Genomic DNA, 16,757 nt, shown 5'->3' on the forward strand with positions numbered 1-16,757 from the left:
CTTTAATCATAACAATTACACAGTTTCAAAATTACTCACTCTACTTAATTTTGAATAATGAATTGTAATAAATTTAGCATTTACAATATAATGCATCTACATATTATTGTTAAATCTACACAAATATATGTAGCTCCCTATCATATGATCACACAAAGGATTGACTGAGACCTAGTGGTCCGGCTTCATCTAATACCACACTTGCAAGGATGTTACAATTCTACATCATTTACTGTCTGCCAGCAGTTTGCAGATGAAGCAAACTTCTGGGGGTGATTGACTGTTTGGACACCTTCTGTAAAGCTTTATGCACCCAAAACAACCAGAATTGGGTAGCTCAACAAAGACCCAACATGAATCAAGCCTGTAATTATTGTGGTGTGGATGGTCATAGACAAGGTCCACAATGTGAACTATGGTGTAAGCATAGGGAGGAAAGAGACATTCCAATTGTGCAGTACAATGCAAGAGGAAACCCAAATCCCCCAACACAACCACCAATAGAGCTAATATGGTGTTCTTAATGAGCATTGAAGAGTCTAAAGAGACTATGGATCAAGAGACTATTCAAACTGTCATAATAGTCCATACAACCAAACAAAGCAAATCATTCCCTGAAGTGGAATGTGAGGACACAACATGCAAGAAGAAAGAGGAGATTACTGAAGCTCAAAAGGACGTGGATGCAATGGCAGTAACAAGATCAAAGGGAAAACAACTTACCACAAATCAATGAGAGTCCCATTCATGCAAAAGATGATAGAGATTCACATAGCCAAGCCACAAGAGAACAGCAGAGCATCCAGCTGATGCAGAACAAGAAAGGCACAGTCGGCCAACTAAAACAGTTGTTCCTAAGGCAGAGATACAAATTCCTGTCGGAAACACATCAGAGAGTAATCACAAAGCAGAGAACAGTAGACAATCAGCAGAGGATATGCCTGACATACATGACAACACTATGGTCTTTAAAAATGCTCACAAGACAAAAGGTCATGGTTAGCCCGATGCTTTCTTTAAAGAATTACTACACTCAAAGGTACAAATTACCTTGGATCAACTCCTGAATCTCGTACCTGCATTCAAAGAAGAATTATTTCAAGGTTTACAGGAAGACAACCTACCTAAGGCACCTAAAGAAATGCTTAAGGAGGATGAAGAAGAAGCTGCAGAAACCTTTATTGTGGAAGAAGTGGATTATAGAGTACCCACAATTGATGTGGAATACGACAGACAAAAAATCCCTGATGTAAGTATTGATGGTGAATCTGGAGTAAACATATTGTCTTCAAGAAGTTCTGCTCTAATGAATTAGCTCCAGCACCCTTCCAAGTGAGAATGGCTTATCAAAGAAGGATACAGCCACTTGGCATTCTCAGAGGTCAAGAGATCAGCATATGAGGATTAAGTTTCATTGTGACATTTGTTATCCTCTGGATGGAGGAAAGACATGACTCCTACTCCATGCTCCTAGGCAGACCTTGGCTCAGGGCTGCAAAAGTGAAGCAAGATTGGGGAGCTGAACGGATTACAATCAGAAAGGGCAAGAAAAAGTTCAAGATCTCCCTGACGACAAAGAAGAGTTTCCCTAGACATATGCAGCCTTTACGGACAGAACGAGTCAACATGGTGGCTGAACTAGAGGAAGATGAGGAGGACATGTTCCTGAGAAGGAACCCATCAGTTATACCTCTATTTGAGATGGAAGTCAAAAGCATTGTGAAGCGATACATCAATACAGAAGGAAAATCACAAATTTCTGATCCGACTGTGGAAACTTCATAGGCACACAGAATCAGACAGAAGTTGGATACAGATTTTGTCACTACACAGCATAATAATGCAAATGAGCCAGACAATGAGGATACTGCATTGGATGACAATCACAAAACACGTGTGCATGCCATCATTGAGGCAGAGAAACAGTTTGAAGAACATATGAAAAGAAGTTCAAGAGTAAAAGAGGATGATCTAGAGGAGATGAATCTTGGAGACCCTAATGACCCAAAAGCAATGCTTGTAAGCACTAGGCTTCAAGAGCCATTCAAAGAGCACCTCAGACAATTGCTAATAGAATTCAAAGATGTGTTTGCATGGCATTATACAGATATGAAAGGGGTAGATCCTACATTCTGCCAACATAGGATCAACTTGAGGAAGGATGCAACTCCAGTGATCCAGCATAGGTACAAAATGAACCCTAATTATGCCAGACAAGTAAAAGAGGAGCTGGATAAACTGCTCAAAGTTGGATTCATATATCCATTGGATCACGTGATATGGTTGTCACCAATTGTCATTGTTTCAAAAAAGAATGGCAAACTGAGAATATGTGTGGACTACAAAAAGTTGAATGCTGCCACAATTACTGATCCATTCCCATTACCATTTTGTGACTCAGTCCTAGATGCTTTTGCAGGCGATGAAATCTACAGTTTTCTAGATGGATTTAGTGGCTATAATCAGATTGCAATGGCCCAAAAGACAAGGACAAAACAGCATATGTGACTGAGTGGGGAGTCTTTGCATCTAATGTAATGACATTTGGACTCAGTAATGCACCACCAACTTTCCAAAAGTACATACAGGAAGTATTTGCAAAACACTTCACAACTTTCATTAGTGTGTTTTTATATGATTTCTCAATTTTTGAAAAAAGACATTAGCACGTTTATCAGCTCAGACTATGCTTTGAGAAATGTAGAATGACTAGGCTCAGCCTCAACCCTACTAGATGTGCATTGCTGTAAAAAGAGTGTTAGAATTATTATTATATTCTAGGCAGTGGCCAATGTAATGTAAGAAGTGTGTTAGGGGCACTTTTCCCTCTTAGAGGTTTTTCCCCCTAACCACGGTCTAATCTCTAACTACGGTTAGTGATTAGATAGGGTTTTGTCACTTAGACAAAACCCTTATCTCTTTCTTTGTACTTCATTTCAGTCACTTCAGTTCAGTACATACTCAGGGAGTGAACTACGTTCAGCTCAGTCTCTCTTTGCACACTCTTGCTCTTGCTTCCGCTTTCTCACATTTGGTATCAAAGCACTTCCTTCCCGGACCTTCTCCCTACTCCTTACTCTTCTCTTCCAGCTCCCGCATTTCAGCTCCCGCTCCCGCCTGCCCGTACAGTCCGTACAACTGTGCGGATTCCGTACCAGACTTGCTCCCGTCCATACACCCACGCAGAATTCGGTCCGTACAGTCCGTACGACTATACGAATTCCCATACCTGCGTGTTAGTTCTGTACGACCGCACGGCTCGCATTCCGTACAATAGCGCTATCCAGTCCGTACAGTCGTCCATACACTATACGGATTACGTACAGTTCGTCCGTACAGGTTTTCACACTGTCCGTATAAGTTTTCATACAGTTCGTCCGTACAAGATTCCGTACACTTTCGTGCTAGCAGACTTTTGCACGCTGAAGGTGTCCAGTATCCGTCATTTGTTGGCAAGGTTCATTTGCAGGTTCAGTAGTGCATTTAGCCATTGTTTAGCTTAGCTTTTGGGAGCACATTTGAAGCTTTAGCAGACATTGCAGTAGATCTGCAAGTTTTAGAGAATTTTGGGGCTTTTGCAATTGCACTGCAATCTAGCAGTGAAATTTGGGGCTTTTGCAAGCCGAGTGCAATTTGTGCAACATTTGGGGCTTTCAGATCATTTGTCCTCTTTTGTATGCAATTTCCCACAAGAAATTGGGGCTTTTGCATGTGGGTTGCAATTTTGCAGGTAAAAGAGCATTTTGGAAGTTTGCAAGCAGTTCTAGACTCAGTATGAGTCAATTTGCAGACTTTTGCCATTTTTTGCAGATTCTATTTGCAGATATTTGGGCATTAAGGAGAGCATTTGGGTGCATTTTGAGCCTTTGATAGACTATGACAGTATTTGTCACTGTGGGCAGATTTTCTTTGCAGATTTTACTTGTGCATTAGAAAGGGATTTTACTTGGTCAGTTTGCTGAGTTTTTTGAGTTTATCTGGCAAAAATGGCTCAGAACAACCCCAATGAGGTGTTCGGAATTCTCACACAAGAGGATAAGTTGGATGGCACCAACTACTCCTTGTGGAGTTTCATGGTTCGCAATATCTTGGTTGGCAGACATCTTTGGGATTATGTCAATGGAGATGAAGCAAGACTAGATACAGTGGCTACTCCTGTCACTCCTACAGATGGAGGCAGGGGTAGAGGTGCAAATGCAGCACAAGTAGTTGGAGTAGCCGCTCCAGGAGCTCCCATAGCAGAGCAGAAAAGATAGGAGAGATGCACAAGCTCTTTCAGTGATTTCTTTCTCTGTCAAGAGGTTCATTATACCTCACATTCGCTCATGCAAGACATCTATGGCAGCTTGGGAGATACTAGAGAGTATGTTTGCAGCAAGAAATGAAGCCAGAGTTTCCTTTCTAAAGCGAGAGCTTTCCCATACGGATATGGATGAGGGAGATTCCATGAATTCTCACCTCACTAAGCTTCAGATTTGAGGAAACAATTGCTTAATATTGATGAAGTCATTCCGGATTCAAAGATGATCACCACCACTATGAACTCTCTTCCTGAGTGCTATCTTGGTTTCCACACCTCACTGAATTTGTCATTGAGGGGGGGCAGCCATCCTCTCTCTTTTCACGAGTTGGTAGGACTTCTGTTGCAGGAGGAGCAGACTCGTAGAAATATGGCAACCCGGGCTGGCGAGCATGCCATGCTTTCCAAATTTAAGCCCAAGGGGAAAGGGCAGCAAAAGCCACATGCCAATCAGCCCGCACATCAGCATAAAGCTGATTCAGGACAGCCTTCTTATAAGGCAAAGGGTAATGCAGATAAGCAAAAAAAGAAGGGCATTTGTCATTATTGCAAGAAGCCATGTCATTATATTGGAGAATGCAAGAAGCGCATAGCCAAAGAGAAGAAAAGGGATTCAGATATGGCTATGTCAGATACATCAGCTCCTCATTCTCATGATGGGGGAGATGTTGCAGCCAACTTTGTGGAAGAGGACTATGCCTTTCTGTCTTGCACTTCAAATTCTTCAATGGGTAGCTCAGATGCTACAGCCACTAATGATGATGACCCTTATGCTTTTTTGACTTGCAGCTATGATCCTTAAAAGGATGCATGCTCTCTCACTGTCAATGAGACACTGAATACTTGGTATTTTGATAGCGGTGCTTCAAAGCACATCACTTCCAAGAAGAGTCTTTCTGCATCTCTGCATCCACCACCTACCAAAAAGAAGGTGACTTGTGCAAATAATTCTGCTTGTTCAGTGTGTGGAGTGGGAGACATTATTCTCACATCCACTCATGGCACAGATTTCAGAATTTCAAATGTACTCTATGTGCCAAGCATAAAGAATAATTTCCTTTTAGTGTTCTCTCTTAATAGAGGAGAATTTCAAGTTGTATTTGATGATGATAAGTGCGGAGTCAGAGACAAAGAGAATAACTATGCTTTGATGTTGTCTAGCACTTTGTATCGGGGTCTTTTTCAGCTTCATTTATATGAAAAAAAATCCAATCTTGCATTATCAGTGAGCACTCCCACTCTTGCGATACAGAATGGGGAGTTATCGCATGCCAGGTATGGGCACATGAGCTATGGCAGCTTAATGACACTACAGAAGCATGACATGATTGATGCATTGCCTCCGTTAGAATCACCTCCTCCTCATGCATGTGAGGGTTGCATCCTTGGTAAGGTGCATAGATTTCCTTTCAAGAAGGATGGTGCAGTGAAAGCTACACAAAAATTACAGCTTGTTCATAGTGATGTCTCCGGTCCCATGAGGACACCTGCTTTTGGGGGTTATCTTTATTATGTTACCTTCATAGATGACTTTGCCAACAACTACACTTGGGTCTATGGTCTCAAGGCAAAATCAGAAGTGTTTATGCATTTCAAACACTTTGTGGCCATGGTTGAGAATGAGACAGGACTCAACGTGCAGACACTTCGCACCGATCAAGGGGGGGAGTATATGTCTCATGAGTTTGACGCATTCTTGAAAGAGAAAGGCATCACACATCAGCTTACAGTGAGGCTTACACCTCAACAGAATGGCAAAGCTGAGCACAAAAATCGCACTCTTATGGAGATGCATAGATGCACGCTCACCAGTAAGAAGTTGCCTCACAGGTTTTGGCTTGAAGGCCTCATGTGTGCCAACTATGTTTTGAATCGAGCTCCCACAAAGGCTTTAAAGACAATCACTCCCTATGAGGCATGGCATGGGAGAAAGCCTTCAGTGGACCATTTCAGAGTTTTTGGTTGTGTTGCATATGCCACAAAGTTAATGCATTTCAAACACTTTGTGGCTATGGTTGAGAATGAGACAGGACTCAAGGTGCAGACACTTCGCACAGATCAAGGGGGAAAGCATATGTCTCATGAATTTGAGGCATTTTTGAAAGAGAAAGGTATCACACATCAACTTACAGTGAGGCTTACACCTCAACAAAATGGCAAAGCTGAGCGGAAGAATCGCACTACCACCGAGATGAATAGATGCATGCTTACAAGTAAGAAGTTGCCTCACAAGTTTTGGCTTGAAGGCCTCATGTGTGCCAACTATATTTTGAATCAGGCTCCCACAAAGGCTTTAAAGACAATCACTCCCTATGAGGCATTGCATGGGAGAAAGCCTTCAGTGGACCATTTTAAAGTTTTTGATTAGATGCCTCATATACTTGTGCAATACCAGGCCCGATATTCAGTATGCAGTATCTCAGTTGAGCAGATATATGCACAGCCCAAAGACAACACATTGGCAGGCTGTAAAACGCATTTTCAGATATTTGCAAGGCACAAAGTCTTTTGGCTTGATGTTTCCCAGGGGGAGGTGACTTGCAAATGCATGCTTACAGTGATTCAAATTGGGCTGGAGACTATGATACCAGGCAATCCACTAGTGGTAATTGTTTCTTTTTGGGCAATGCTTGCATTTCTTGGCTGAGCAAGAAGCAATCTACGGTGGCTACTTCTTCATGTGAAGCTGAGTTCAGGGCAGCTTTCACAGCGACAGTTGAGAGTGTTTGGCTACGACGTTTGTTCGTTGATCTTCGCCTCATATTGGAGGGTCCTTCTCCTATTCTCACTGATAGTCAGAGTGCTATTGCAGTGGCAAAGAATCCTGTGTTTCATGCTCGCACAAAGCACATTGAGGTTCATTATCATTATGCCAGAGAGAAGTTGCATGCAGGGGAGATCAGTATGATCTATGTGCCAACACATGACAATGTTGCAGACATCTTCACCAAAGCACTTCCACGTGAGAAGTTTGAGGCATTTCGCAGTGCCCTAAACTTATCTCCTTTTGGTGATTGATCACTACCTTGTACACCACATTGGCACTGCAGGGGGGTGTAAGAATTATTATTATATTCTTGGCAGTGGCCAATGTAATGTAATAAGTGTGTTAGGGGCACTTTTCCCTCTTAAAGGTTTTTCCCCCTAACCACGATCTAACCTCTAACTACGGTTAGTGATTAGATAGGGTTTTGTCTAAGTAGGTTTTTCCCCCTAACCACGATCTAATCTCCAACTACGGTTAGTGATTAGATAGGGTTTTGTCACTTAGACAAAACCCTTATCTCTTTCTTTGTACTTCACTTCAGTCACTTTGTCACTTAGAGAGGGTTTTGTCACTGAGACAAAACCCTTATCTCTTTCTTTGTACTTTGGTTTAGTACATACTTGGGGAGTGAACTACGTTCAGCTCACTCTCTCTTTGCGCACTCTTGCTCTTGCTTCCGCTTTCTCACAAAGAGGAGTCCTTTTGGGACATATCATCTCAGAAGAAGGGATGGAAATTGATCCCAAGAAAGTCTCAGTGATACAAAAGGCAAACCCTCCAAAGATTGTCAAACAATTGCAAAGATTTGTTGGTCAAATCAAATGACATTGTAGGTTTTTAAGGTATTTATCAAAAGTATGCTTCCCACTCACCAAGCTGACCAGGGAGTCAGAACAATATGTATGGGGAAGAGAGCAGCAAGAAGCCTTTGATATCTTGCAAAAGATGTTGGTCATAGCACCTATACTCCAACCACCTGATTGGACATTACCCTTTGATGTTTTTGTGGATGCATTGTTGGAAAGGTCACCTCCCCATCTGTAAGCCCCCAAATGAGGAGAGCGTGGGGGAGGGAGACCTAGGGCAGGATGTGCCCAAAGAGAGATTACCTGGATGTGTGGATCTAGGACAGATCTAGAGCATTCATGGTTGGTGGGGTATCCCAAGGATGAAAGGCTGCATCAGGAGCAGCTCATGTGCAGGAAGATGGCGGGGACACAGTGTCTTGGATTAGGCCTGGCATGAGGCACTCAGTGGATTGCAGCAGGACCCTATGGAAGGCGCGATGACATCAGCAATGTACGGAACTATACAGCGCTGTAGAAGGGCCTGGCAAAGGCGCTTGCGTGACGGGGTCCTTGGCAAAGTATATGGGCAGGTCTATGGCCTGCAAGCAGGGCTGGCAGGTGGCAGGACAGCAGCAGCAAAGGGGCTGGACCCTGCATGGAACAAAGGGCCAGCAAAGGGCCCTAAATGGTATCAGAGCCCAAGTAGGAGGCTCACAGGTGTGGGAGCCTGAAGGCAGGGACCTTGCTGAAGGACGACCCTGATTCACAAGCTCTAGGGAATCGACTTCCACGACTGGAGGATTGTGCCCTTGCGAGAAGGAGGGTGACTCATGTTCGTCAGGTGCGTTTAAAGTTCGCAGTCCAGGTGATCTGGAGATGTACTTTTGTTGCAGACCTTGCCAAAGGAAGGACGGGTTGAAACAGACCCTCAGAGCATGGTGCCTGGAAGACTCCAAGTTGTTCACTCATTATGAGGGGGACGACTGGAAGATCGTGGAGGCTGGGTTGCTCGAATACAAAGGCAGGAATGTGACAAAAGGGGGTGGTGCCAGGAGGTGCTACCAGAGATGGACCTGTGTACCAGGATGGTGTGCGGAAGCGGAACCGGACCTAGTGGAGCAGGAGCCACTGGATGAAAAGCCAGGAAAAGATTTCGACATCGAAAAGTTCCAGAGGACTACGACCAAGGAGTTACTGGAGCATCTTCATCGACATGTTGGCATTGGGCCGAGATGTGTCGGTGAGAGGGGGTGTTGGAAAGGTCACCTCCCCATCTGTAAGCCCCCAACAAATGAGGAGAGCGTGGGGGAGGGAGACCTAGGGCAGGATGTGCCCAAAGAGAGATTGCGTGGATGTGTGGATCTAGGACAGATCTGGAGCATTCATGGTTGGTGGGGTATCCCAAGGATGAAAGGCTGCATCACGAGCAGCTCATGTGCAGGAAGATGGCGGGGACACAGTGTCTTGGATCAGGCCTGGCATGAGGCACACAGTGGACTGCAGCAGGACCCTATGGAAGGCACGATGACATCAGCAATGTACGGAACTGTACAGCGCTGTAGAAGGGCCTGGCAGAGGCGGTTGCATGACGGAGTCCTTGGCAAAGTATATGGGCAGGTCTATGGCCTGCAAGCAGGGCTGGCAGGTGGCAGGACAGCAGCAGCAAAGGGGCTGGACCCTGCATGGAACAAAGGGCCAGCAAAGGGCCCTAAATAGGGCTGGATAGGCAGCCAACCAGCCAACCAACTGGTCGGTTGGTTAGGGCTGCTACAGACCAGCCAGTCGGCCCATTTAGGGCTGGCTGGTCGGTTGGTTCAAGGGGGCCTTGAGCCCTATAAAAGGAGAGGCTTGTGACCTCATTTCATATCCAACAGTTCAGCAAAAGCAGGAGCAGACAGGAGCAGCGAGGAGCCACTCCCTTGGGCCTCACACTGGGGGTGAAGAGGTGAGCTGCAGACTGAGTTCCTAGAGGCTGGACCTTGGCTGTCTTCTAGGGCAGCAAGGTGTTGTGATCATCGTACCTTCTGGAGCAGCCATTCACAAGCAGGTTGGAGCAGTGGAACAGGGACCTGTGTGCTGCAGACAAAGCTTGGTAGGGGCTGCCCACCTAGGCTGATTCACAGGCAATAAGGTGGAGAAGAACATACTGGACGGAAAGTCTACAGACACTCGAGGTGGAGCACGCGGGCTTGAGTCTAGAGATAGCCAGCAGATAGAAGGACCTTGTGGTAAGATCAGAGGACCACACCATCGGTGGGACTCTGGATCTATCTCTCTTGTATTGTGTCCATATTTTTGGACGGAAATATATATTTTGGTGGTTTCTATATCTGGCTGGTTCATTGTCTCTTGATGAGTCTGCACAACTATTGTATGCACATAAGTAAAGAAGTCTGTGATTCCACACCCACACCGCACACTGTGTGAGCTCCTGGGCATTACTATAAGTCTTCCGCTGTGTGTACCCTCTGTTGGGTATTTTCTAACATGCATCAGATGTGGCTGTTGGTGCAGTTTTGATGCAGCAAAAGAAAGACAAGTGGTTCAGACCAATGTACTATGCAAGTAGGATTCTATCCAAACATGAGAAGAATTATGCAATCATTGAAAGAGAAGCACTTGGAATGGTATATCCATTACACATGTTTAGGCACAATCTACTTGGCAACAAGGTTATCTTTCATGTGGGCCATCAAGCACTACTATATTTAGTCAATAAACCTCAATTACAGGTAGACTTACAAGATGGATGCTTTTGCTACAGGAATTTGATTATTCAATTGTGCATAGACCTGGAAAGCAGCATGCTATTGTAGATTACCTGAGCAGATTGACATTAGGAGAAGATCCGACAGGAATACCAACTAAAATGCCTGATGCGGGAATATTCATGATTCGAATAGATAATCCTCCAGACTGGTATGATAAACAAGCATATTCAAGACTTACAAAAAGAGAACGATGCCTTCAAGCACAAGTTGGAAATGCTGCAGCAGCAGCAGCAGCAGAAGGAATTGGCAGACTGCCAGTAAGAATTGGCAAAGCTGCGAGATGAGTATCAGCAGTACAAAGAGTCATAAGAGCAGCATGTGGCCAAATTGCTTGCTCAAGTGAGAGTTCAGAAAGAATACATGCCCACAGTGACTAAATGGCTGGAGGAAATGAAGACTGAATTCTTCTTGCAGCTCCAGAGGCAAGCAGCAGACAACACAGACATGCAAATTGAGAACACAATCCTCAAGGAGAGGATTAGAGCACTAGAAGGAGTAGAACAGTCATTGAAGGAAATGACTGAGGAAGTTGATGGTACTTTCATGTCATCCACTGAAATTGATGAGTTGAAAATGCAGTTAATTGACACCTTGCAAAGCCTTTGGGCAAATTTGACGAACCGGCTGCTGGTAATTGCAAAGAGACCCTATGAAACCTTTGCATCGGTTGCAGGCCCAATTGAATATGGTGTATGTGACTCCTACTGCTGCTGTCTAGAGGATCTCTGCGTCCTCTCCTCCTGAGTCTCTCTCTGTTGACTCTACCGACCCTGTTGGGGGAGGGAGGAGGCTGTGTCTGTCCTCTGGGACAGTCTCGAGCTAGGTGCCCCAGCTGTCTGCAACGTAGGCACTGTCCAAGAAGCCTAGAGATCTCCAACCTCTGCCGAAGTGTGCCCCCATTCAAGGTCTCAAGAGAATCATCACTGGGAGAAACTCCAGTTTTCCCACGACTAGTCCGAGCAAGGATGGCCCATCATCAGCTACTACTGAAGCTATTGTAACCGGCGGGGACTCCAACATTGTGCAAAAAAAAACCCCCTTATGGAAGGCCAAATGGACCTGTACTCCCTCGGGAGCCTCAGGAAGTGGAGCCTCACCGGAAAGCGGGGGAAATGATGTGTCATATCCATATCCTCCAGCGTAAAGCCATGATACCAAGAAATAAGGTAGACCAAGTGTGGACCCAGGAAAATCGGACTTTGCTCCACGAGGACTTGTGAGGAGGCTGGAGAACTTAGCTGAAGAAGAAATACTCCCCTCCCATAGATAGTGACTTCCCGAATGTGGTCACCCTCTAGCACTAAGCTTGCATGAAGCCACTCCCGAATCTACCTCCTCGAGGGTGTGTTATATCAACGATCCCTCCTATCACTACTTTGTCCTGGAGAGATGGAGCTGTGTGCTGAGCCTACTGCTTGTCTAAGGGTGAGAGAAAATTCTTTACAGCTGTGGGAGTCCAGGATGCTGGCATGAGAGCTCCTCTGGCCAGACCAAGTGGTCACCATCAAGACTCTGGTCCCCAAAAAACAAACACTAACACTCTGCTGCTACGAAGAGGAAGGAAAAAGCCAAAGAGAGACGGCTTGCCAATGGAGGGCCATTTTAATAATGCCGAGGATTTTTACAATGCTGCTCGTACTCTGGATTCAGGGGCAGTAGGTATCCCAGAGTCAAAATGACTCATCAGATCCAATGCCTCACCCTTCTGTTCACCCGTGCTCTTAGTTCAAAAGGAATATGGCTCCTATTGTATGTGTGTGGATTATAGAGCCTTGAACAAAATGACGGTCAAGAATAGGTTTTCAATCCCTTGCAGACACGATATATTGTACGGACTAAAAGGGGTCACGATTCTTTAGTCGCATTCATTTGAAAAACAGGTACCATTAGATAAGGATCCATCCTCAGGATGTTTATAAGACAGTTTTTCAGACCACTTTCGGATTGTATGAGTTCTTGGTGTTGCCCTTCGGGTTAACCAATGCACTAGCCGCTTTCAATTGCATGATGGAAATGATTTTCAGACCCTACAAACATTTCACAAGTACTTTCTTTGATGAAATCCTGGTCTTTTTAAAAACAGAAGAACATAAGGAGCACTTGGTCAGTGTTCCAAGAACTTCGAAATCACAAGCTTTTATTAATGGCAAGAAGAGTAAGTTTTTCCTTGATGAGATTCACTATCTCGGGCACATTATCTCTAAATAAGGGATTTGATGGATCCCACCAATATTACAGCCATACGGGAATGGCTAGAGCCTACTTTGGTACATGAAGTACGTAGCTTCCTTGGGCTTTGCTCCTATTACAGACGCTTCATCAGACACTTTGCTGATTTAGCGGCCCCATTACATGATTCGACCAAGAAATCTGTAGTCTTCAGATGGGGAGAACGACAAAGGGCAACTTTCAACACTCTCAAAGAGAAGTTAACAACTGAGCCGATTCTTATGTAGGTCATCGGGGTATCTCTTCTACTACACAAGCCATTGAAGGAAATTTCTTTTGATCAGGAATGCGGAAGGATATACACCAATTTGTGACGGAATGTCTCATGTGCCAAAAGGTGAAGTATGATCAGCACAAGATCCCAGGACTTATCGTGCCGTTGCCCATGCCCTAGGGATCATGGGAGAGTATTGCTATGGACTTAATTTTTGACCTTCCCAGATCCACGGGAATGATGGGATATGGACCATAATCGACAGGTTCAACAAACATGCCCACTTCATTTAAATAAGAAAAGCATTAAAGCAGACCACATGACGAGATTGTTTCTAGCACAGATCTTCAAGCGCCATGGAATGCCTAAGTTGATTGTCAACGATCGAGACCCCAGGATGACTAGTTTGTTCTAGCGAGCATTGTTTGATAACCTGGGTACGAAGTTGGATTTCTCAGCTTCTTTTCACACTCTTAGACGGATGGACAAATTGAAAATGCTAATTCTACGGTATTGGATCTTCTCAAGTGTAATGTGTCCGAAAAGGAGATCGAATGGGAAAAGTATCTTCCTCTTATGGAATTTGCATACAATAATACTATTCACAGCTCCATAGTAAAAGCCCCATTCGAAGTCACTTATGGAAACATGATTTTGCCACCTATCCTTAGAATAAAGGACGAGATATTTGAAGCTGATCAGTCTGTTCGAGGCTTGTACACAGCTTTTTATCAGGTTCGGACAGCGATTGAAAGATCACAACAAAAGAAAAAGAAGGCTCTAGATAAGCACATGAGAGAGATGAATCTCCAACAAGGAGACTGGGTGTTATTTAAGTTTGAAAAAGGAGTCTAAGAGTGGTCCTTTCGGAGGCTATTCGGTGGTGTGGCAGCCCTGTGAGCGACCTTGGGTAGAGAGAGTGCGCAATAGGTTCTTTCCTTTTGCAAGTGACGGCTGTTTGGGGTCGAGCACTTCAAGATCGAGGAAGGGGTTCGCCAGGAATCCTTTTCTTTGTGGGCTGCACTTGCAGCCAGCCCACACGCCTTGTAGCTCAATCGGAAAGCAACGAAAAGATTCGAAACCAAACTTTGCCATTGCCGCATATAAGGGTTTTGAATTCTCAATCAAGAAACTCTTCCTATGAACTTTTATAGCTTCCCTAACATGTTCCTGAAAGCGATAAAAGCCGTCCTATAGGTTTGTCCTACATAAAGCATATTGCTACGATGTATGTTATAGACAACATAAATTACTTGATTCCCAATGAATCTTGAGGGCAGGTTTCTAGAGGATTCCAAGGTGGTGTGACTGTCTAGACTGCCTCACACTCATCAATGTAAAGACCTCGTAACCCACACCCCGTCCTCAAGAAACAGCTCTCCATCTCCATTCAGCCCAAGCTCCCTCACACACTCTCCTACATCCTTCCAGCTTACTCTACCTGCTCCCTAGCCTCTCCAACCAGCCCACTTAACCCTCTCACAGGCGTTGAGCTTGAAAATGAAGATCAAGTGGTGAATCGACTTCAGCATTGTTTTGGAGCATCCTTGCAACTTTGAGTAGCAACATGTACACTTGTAATCTTTCCATTTCGTTGCAATAAAAGTCTATTTGTATTTGCTGTTTGTATAATTCCTACTTTCAGCAAGGTGTTTCAAGTTTTGTTTAAGTACCAAAATTGATGGCACACCATGTGTTGGTGTCTTCCTACAGGCCGCTCTCCACATTCTGAGATGGCAGTTTAGAGCGTATTTGCTGTCAGAGAGTTCTTCAAAATGTTGGCTTTCTTGACTCTCAAGAAATTCCCAAAGGCAAATCCCTAAAATCCTTTCAGAAATCTGCTGAGACTTCAGTACCAATGAAAAATGTCTTTTAATACCCCCCTCCCAAAAAAAAACACAGGGATCACATTCCCAATATCATAAATATTGCATGTGATAAGAGAGGGTATGAGATGGAGATTGAGAATCATAATGAGATGTGCAATCAAAATCATACAAACCTTGACAAATGGTGCCCACTTCTCTGCATAGAGTCCACGCTCAAACCCACCTAACGCTGCCAATTTCACATAGAAGTGTTGTTAGAACAACACAAGTTATGAAGAAGTACACATCCGAGCAGATCATTAATACAGCCTATCCAGTGCCTTACAGGAAACTGCTTCAAGAAGGCCTTCTTTGGTACGAGCCACTGCATTTCCTCGTCCATCGTATGCTAGACGTCTGCTCTTTAGCATAAGAGGATAGTCGAAAAGGTCACCAGCTACTTCAGCACTAGTTAAATCAGCTATCTGCCAGGAACCGTAATCAGCATACAGAAAAAGGAATGGAAGATGAGCAGACTTTAACATGTAAGTACAAAAAAGGCTTCTTAAAGTGGCCAGTTTCTCAACCTCTATAAATTCAGGAAGTGCAACACCATGCTGACTAAAGTGCACCTTCTGCCTGTATTTGTCCTGAATATACACCAATAGGGAAGGTTTAGTACAATGCAACCAAGACACTTGAGATATTATTGCAACACAACCAACTTTAAACAGAACGAAGAACCAAGCGCACAAACGTGCACTTCGCAGCAAGCCCAGCATTTCATCAAAAGACAGCTACGAACAGGATATGTGTGTGTGTGTGTGTGTGTGTGTGTGTATAGATAGATAGATACACACTTTTTTTTTTTGGGTGAAAATTTTGATGCTCTATATTACAAAGTAGCTTCCCCTGAAAAGGGAGCTCAAGAGTACATTAGCTGAAGATTTCAGTATATGACAAGTATTCATGAGTTTGCAGACAATCAAAGAAAAATTGCTGCAGAGAACGTCGGGAAAAAAATAAAATGGAAAAAGTAGGATCACCAAAGACTCTATGATTTCTATCCTTCCATAGATTTATATACACACACACACACACACAATATATGTATTTGTATTTGTATATATATGCACGCCCCTCATTGGAATTGCTATTCACAGATGATGAACTAAAGGGTCATTGGCTAAATTGGGACATTCTAAACCCAAGGTTGGGATGGCCTGATGGTGGAATTCTTTGCTGAATTTTGGGACCAACTAAGTCCTCTTCTTTTACACATGATCAATGATGCTTGGCTTTCTGGTTCTTTGCCTCTTCTTGGAAGAAAGGTCTGTTGCACTTGGTTCCCAAGAAGCCCCTATGTCAGTACTATCGGATTGGAAGCCAATCACCTTGATGCATGTGATACACAAGCTCAACTCTAAAATGTAGGTATTACGTATATCACAGATCTTATATAGAGGCTTGCATCCTGCGCAGTATGGATTTGTGCCTCGTAGGGAAATCATGGATAATATTGCAAATATTTATGTTGGTATAGAATATGCCAAATACACACATCAGGATGTTCTGATCATGCAGAGAGAGATTGAAAAGCATTTGATATGGTCAGATGGGATTTCATTGCAGATGTCATGCAAAGGTTGGGTTTCGCATATAAGATGTAAAAGGTGGTTTACTGGCTTTATGACGGTGGCACAGCATCGTCTTTTATCTGATGCTCTCTCTTCTTCATGGTCATTAGGACCCTCTGTTTGTCAAGGCTTTCCACTCAGTGCTTTCCTTTTTGCCATTGCTACGCATCCTCTCCTGATGCATATAGATAATTTGGTTTCTCGCCAGTATTTGCATGGCATTGATATTCCCGGAGCTACTCC

The 16,757-nt window shown here is 44.0% G+C and overlaps 1 protein-coding gene across 3 annotated transcripts in view; it reads right to left on the reverse strand.

Moving 5' to 3' along the window:
• The window catches only part of LOC147893198 (phosphoribosylaminoimidazole carboxylase, chloroplastic-like), a 141,645-nt gene that overhangs the window by 93,817 nt on the left and 31,071 nt on the right, over positions 1-16,757 (reverse strand). For all 3 annotated transcript variants that reach the window (XR_015542229.1, XM_087385949.1, XM_087385948.1), the window contains exons 4-6: positions 15,465-15,527; positions 15,224-15,362; positions 15,072-15,127 (exon numbers count right to left, since the gene is read on the reverse strand). Coding sequence is in view for 2 of the 3 variants with exons in the window: in XM_087385949.1 (XP_087242075.1) it covers positions 15,072-15,127; positions 15,224-15,362; positions 15,465-15,527 (258 nt within the window). In the remaining variant the exon portion in view is untranslated. The remainder of the gene's footprint in view (positions 1-15,071; positions 15,128-15,223; positions 15,363-15,464; positions 15,528-16,757) is intronic.

The sequence above is a fragment of the Dipteris shenzhenensis genome, chromosome 15 (assembly GCF_047967505.1).
Source record: "Dipteris shenzhenensis isolate YYH24624 ecotype China chromosome 15, Dip_SZ_1.0, whole genome shotgun sequence".
Lineage (NCBI taxonomy): Eukaryota > Viridiplantae > Streptophyta > Polypodiopsida > Gleicheniales > Dipteridaceae > Dipteris > Dipteris shenzhenensis.